The sequence below is a fragment of the Cyrtonyx montezumae genome, unplaced genomic scaffold (assembly GCF_038088225.1).
Source record: "Cyrtonyx montezumae isolate F1298 unplaced genomic scaffold, pur_monq_1.0 scaffold_0, whole genome shotgun sequence".
Taxonomy (NCBI): domain Eukaryota; kingdom Metazoa; phylum Chordata; class Aves; order Galliformes; family Odontophoridae; genus Cyrtonyx; species Cyrtonyx montezumae.
In genome coordinates, this window is record NW_027071824.1 from 53,724,115 (window position 1) to 53,730,114 (window position 6,000).

Genomic DNA, 6,000 nt, shown 5'->3' on the forward strand with positions numbered 1-6,000 from the left:
TTTAAGTTGTATGCAGCTGACAGGTCAGACAGGACCAATATCCCTTGCTCTTTTCTTCTGAATTGGTGTTTCAGATATTTCCCTACTCTCTTTGGTCATTGGTTGCTGTTAACAGCCTTAAGGCATGTAGGGTTAAGGTCTGAGGTTAGCCAGCAAATGTAAGAGTTGTTTCACAGCGAGGGCAAGTATACAGATGGATGTAGCTTCTATATGTAGCCAACCAGTCCCAGTCTCCTTTAGGAGAAAAATTTGAAATCCAGGAAGAAAACTCTTGGATTGTAGTGTTAGTATTCCTCACAATATGTACTGAGCAAGCTGACAAAAACAAGCACTCTTTCAGAGTCACGTTCTACAGTTAAGACTGCTGATGTCCCTCTGGGCATGTGAGCATCCTCCTGTGGCCTTTGACCACTTACTTTCTCTCCATTTTTCCATCACCAGCTTCATCACAGAGACTTGTAGCTGACCTGTAGCTGTTCTTCCTCAGTTTGGCAAACTTCTTCTGCTTGCTAGGCCATAATGAGCATCTTTCTACCTTAGTGCACTCCAAAACAATACGTGAGAAATATCAAGTCTGACAGTGAGAAAATGGCTGTCAAGGACACAGAGGTGTGCATGTCATGCAGTCAGGCTTTGCACTGAAGCCTGTAATGGCTGCAGGATTTGAACCCTGGAGGTATTCCTGGTGCATGTCAGCTTGATGCCTATGCCAAATAACAAAGAAACCTTCAGTCATAAAATCCTCTTAGGAGAGAACTAGAAAAAGGCAATCAGAGTCTGCACTCTGTGTCACAGAGGGGTAGGAGTAGTAGGTATGTATTGTTAAATTAATTGCTAATTTGTTTGGCACTGTGGCAGGCCCGGGCCGCACATCACCCTACCTGAGAACTTCAGCAAAGATGAAGCCAATAGAAGAAAGTGTTGAAGATGATGTCTTTGAAGCACCGTCAGCTGAAAAGCTTGAGCTCCAGCACCTGCCTTGAACCATCTATCACCTGATGTGTAAGAGCTTGTGCAAAGCTCCCATGTGAGAGGAAGGAATCCAGAAGCTAAGAGCATCTTTCTGTCTTTGAATTTACCACACCATATGTCAGTGGCTCCTAGACAGAGGTGTCATACTTTTCTTTTACTTCTAAATAAACAAACAAACAAACCTGTATGGGTTTTGATTCTGTTTTCTATATGTGGGTTTTTATTTTGTCTTTGTTCCAGCTCTTGATGTCATACATGTAGAGTTTTGGTGGCTTACCAGCCTGCAACCTGTAGAGATGAAGTACCTCAAGTTTCATTTCCCTAAGTTTCTAGCAGCTTAGTGCTCTGCCCACAGAGCATGGCATGTGCCAGTGAGGCTGCAGCAAGAGCACTGCAAATAATAAGAACTGTGTCGTACTACAGGAAGCAAAGCATTTTATTGCATAAAAGTACGTGGCTGGAAATCTAGACATTCCTGGTGAGTGGATAAAATGAATAGCAAATGTTTACTTGCTGTATACAACATGCCAAGTCTGTTTACCTGTTGTTTCAAGTAGGGCTGTTTCCGAGACAACAGAGTCAAAAGGAAACTGCAGTCTGCTTTGCTGTACTTAATGAGGTGCTCTTCGTCACTGTTGCAGAAGGTAGGTAAGAGCATCCTGTAATAATTCAGATTTAAAGGGGAGTGTTGGTGTGCACAGGTGGAGGAGAACAGGCTGCAAACCCATCGCTGGCTCCTTCCAAGGTGCGACTGGGAAACGAAGCATAAAACAATGTATGCTCCTAAATTGTTACATCGTGTTACCTTGGACATCGCTTTTCCTATGCAGCTGTTGTGAATTATAGGAGCAGATATTTTGTTTTGCCAGCCATAGGTGCACTGGAAAGCAAAAGCATGAGAAAACAGACCCTTGGGTAAGTACATGAGGCTTTGGCAGGGCTCCATCCACCAGTAAACTGCTGGCACCCAGGTAGAGCCTGTAGCAAAAGTGAAAATTCAGCATCTGCAGGTGCAGCAGGCTCAAATGTGGTGTAGTTTGGGCTTGAGATGTGTATGGGAACTGCTGGGTCACAGCCTGAACCACTGAATGAGCACCTGAAGGAAAGATCTGGTCAGCCCTGGGAGCACAGGTGAAGGCAATTCACCTGTGTGACCAGAAGGCGTGGAGCCTGGCTCTTAGACCTCATTTGAGGGCTGACTGCCACTGAGGAAGAATATCTTGTTGGAGATCCCTCCTTTGTGGAGTTCCTTCCCTGTGAATCTTCAGTGATGGGTGAGTACTTATTTCCCTTCTTTTGTAACACCTCCTTGTTCACGTCAGTCTCTTTGTTTTTAAACCTTTACAGTGTGGATTGAGGGATCGTTTTGATGGAATTTTGGGAAGTGAAATCATAGTGACGCTTTTTACTGCTACTGGAAAAACAGCAACCATTACTTTAGTTATTCTTTCAGAAGTGCAGTCATGGGAAGTACCTCTGAGTTAAATGTTTCTCCCTCTCTCGTGCAATGTTGGTCCCAGCTGCTCTTGATTAAAGGGGAATGGGTTCTCAGTACTTGAGGGATTAATAAGGGAAGACAAACCATCTTAATTAATTAGTCCCGACATTTAAACTTCCTGAGAGCATGATGACATGAGAGTCATTAGAGAGTACCGAGAGGAGATATTGTAGCAATAGTCACAGAATTGTTGGGTGCCCTTCAGCAGTCTGTGCCTCCTTCAGCAGTCGGGTGCCTCTGGTGAGCACTGCCTGGCCATTGCAATTTGCTGTGCTTGAGTTCTTCCTTTGCTTTCTCCTTGGGGATTAATATCCGTTATGGCCACATCCTGGTTTCCTGTGCAAAGTGCTTTTGGGACAACAATTCCCCATTATCCTTTGAAGCAAAGAACAGATCAAAAGCAATACCTCTTGAAATACGTCCACATATGCGTGCTATTGCATTGATACTATTCTATTCACTGGCACTCAGTGCTGTGCTCCGTTCCAGAAAGTGATGAAATATAATAATAGTGTAGACATTGCATGACAAAAATAGTGAGAACCATTATGAGTCTTTTACGCTCTTAAATGCTGAAGAAAGTAATACATGTCTCTAAACACAGAGCAGTCCTCTTTGGCAAGCATTGGCAAGTGTCAGTGGTATGGGGCCTGGGAGGTTTCCTCCTTGATTCTGATGGTAAAGAGAGCACAGCTGGGAGCAAGATGAGAGCTGGGCTGGGAGAGCAGGTTTTCTGTCTCAGCATTAGATCAGCAGCAGGAGCAAGCTCAGGTGGAGAGAGTTGATTCATTTGGTTGGTGTGAGGAGAGAAGGGTGACTAGAACTTGTAATTGCAAGTCAGTGTGTGGATGTGCCCTCTTAGACTTGTCTTCTGTGGCTTCCCTCTGTGCTTGGTAAATCCTCTGAGGTTGTGTTTGTGTGCAGCAAGCCTACAGTGGTCTTGTCTGTGGAAGGTAGGTGTGCTTGATTGCAGTGCATGTGGTCTATGTAGCTTATGTATCTGCATAATCCTTCTTAGATGTATGACTGGGTTTACCACTGCATCCCACTTGGTGTTTCACTTCTGCAAATGTCAGGAGGAATTGCAATGACAAAATTTTGTCTAAAATTAAAAGCTTGGTTGTGAAGACTGGAAAATTGAATTGCTGTTCTGGGAACCCTGCAAGAAACTGAAGCTCATACACCAACAGTTGGGGTGTCTGGTGGGCTATCTCTTTCCTGCTCCCTTCTCTCTTTTCTCCTTTAAAACATATGTAGGGACAGTTTTCAAAGAAAGCCATACCACGCTCGTTTGATATGGTTTTGATATATCTGACCCTAGGCTGAATGATTAGTAACAGCAACTCTGATCAGAGGCTCTGAAAAACTCATGCTGGCATCAGCTAGCGTTATGTTGGAGGAATAACTGTATGGCTCACTACTGCTAACTGCTCCTTTTGACTTAGAGCACATTGAACTTTTTATTTCCACGCACAGAAAGTGTTGTACAACATCCTATGAAAAGTGGAAGAAATAATAAATATCTGCAAATGAATGTTGGAGGGATGGTTGGTGGCTTTTTTTTTCCCCTTTTTCCTCACAGAACATTAGGGTAATATCCTAGAGGACTTGTAGATATGTGGTCGATTTTTCAGTTGAATTTTCTCATGTTTGTCTAAATTGGTCAACAGAAGCTAATTACAGTTTGTCTGTACATTTCTTACACTGTAAGAATCTCAAATTGGTTTATTTTTTGTGTTAGAAGATGGGAATGCAGATGGACAGCAGCCTCTACAAAGGATATAAGTTGCTTGATTTTTTGCAAATGCTGTCAGTGTTACAGGGAAGCCAGAAAAAGGCAAAGGGACGAGGCTGGACTCTTCTCAGCAGTGTGTGGTGATAGGACGAGGGAAAATAGCCACAAACTGAAGCATAGGAAGTTCCGCACAAACGTGTGTGGGAACTCCTTCCCAGTGCAGTGACGGAGCAGTGGCACAGCTGCACAGAGAGGTGGTGGAGTCTCCTTCTCTGGAGACGTTCCAGACCCGCCTGGACGCCTACCTGTGCAACCTGGGCTAGGGAGCTGCTGTGGCAGGGGGCTGGACTCCGTGATCTCTGGAGGTCCCTTCCAACCCCTACAGTTCTGTGATTGTGTGTGGGGGGTAAATAATTCCCAAGGGTGGTACTTCACAAAGAAATAGTATAGATGATGGTATATTTTAAGTAGTTCTATATAGATGGGATACAAATAATACAAAAGAGAAGATGGCTCACCTTCAGGATGACAAGGCTCGCAGGGGACTCCACGTGGGAGGGATCTCCGAGAAGAGATCCTTCCCTGGTGGTGGTCAGCCCTTGAATGGGGTTTGGGAGAGGTGGAGCCAGGCTCCACCCCTTCCACTCACACAGGTATATCACCTTCACCTGTGCCCCCATGGCTGACTCGGTGCTCACCTCAGGTGACCAATCAGTGGTTCAGGCCGTGATTCAACAGTTCCCATACAGTGGGGGGGGGGGAGAGAGAGTGGTTAATTGGAAAAATACTGATTTGGGAAAGGCTGTGGAAGTGTGTGTTGACTTGTGGTGTAGTGATGAGCAGCTGGATGTGGAGTGTGCCTGGTGGTATTTGGGGCAGTGTTTTGGGGACACATTTCCCAGCTGGGGTGGGTATCATTATGACTGTAAATTTTGTTGGGAAAGGGAGGGAAACAAAAACAGAACCACGTCAGTAATGAGTAGATCTGTACTTATCCCTGCAGCTAGTTTGCTGTATGGATGTTCCCATTAAAGATACACATGGCTATGCGTGTACCACAGCTGACAGCGCTGTTTACATCTGGCATCTCTCCCTATTTCCATTCTCTGAGCGATACCTCCTCTGGTCTCTGTGTTTGATGCACTTGAAGGTGCTGAAGAAAGGTGCAGGTAAATCAATGGTGCAGTCAGCAACACATCACATCCTGGCAGGAACAATCACTGTGCTGGGTGTGTCTTGGAGCAGGAGGTCTGAGCACTGCTCCTCCTGCACTGCTCATCACAGCTCTCAGTGCATTAGAAGCACTGAAAAGTGCTGACTGTGAAAGTAATGGAAATCCCCAGCAGAGCTGAGCTGAAAAAGACAGCGATGTAAACAGTACAGGAAATCTATGAAGGGCTTTTGAAGTGAGGCGGAAAACGATTTCTCTTTTCCAAAGAGGGAAATGTTTCTGGAGAATTTCCGCTGTCATCTGGCACTCTCCAGCTCTAAACTAAACATCAGTTTTGAAAACCATCCCCCCTTAATTACACCATTATACTCCTTCTGTTTTCCTCACCAACTCTGTTGTCCCAATACCTCCTCTATTAATGCAATAACGTTCAAGCCCAGCTGAGGCTTGTGCTATGCAGGGAAAAAGACAGCATCTCTCAGGCTGTTACCAGAGGACCATTGGCATCATCAGTAGATGAACACTGGGGACAGGTGGATGGTACATACAGGGTGGTTTCTGTGTTTTCTGAGGGCACCCCCTGTTCTCCCCCTGGGAGAGAGCAGACCCATGCTGGTGCTGCAG

At 45.2% G+C, this 6,000-nt stretch overlaps 1 protein-coding gene across 2 annotated transcripts in view; it reads left to right on the forward strand.

The window, feature by feature from the left end:
- The window catches only part of BVES (blood vessel epicardial substance), a 44,228-nt gene extending 43,078 nt beyond the window's left edge, over window positions 1-1,150 (forward strand). For both annotated transcript variants that reach the window (XM_065735573.1, XM_065735582.1), the window contains exon 8: window positions 859-1,150. In XM_065735573.1, the coding sequence (XP_065591645.1) occupies window positions 859-983 (125 nt within the window). In that variant the 3' untranslated portion in view covers window positions 984-1,150. The remainder of the gene's footprint in view (window positions 1-858) is intronic.
- Window positions 1,151-6,000: the final 4,850 nt, after the last annotated feature.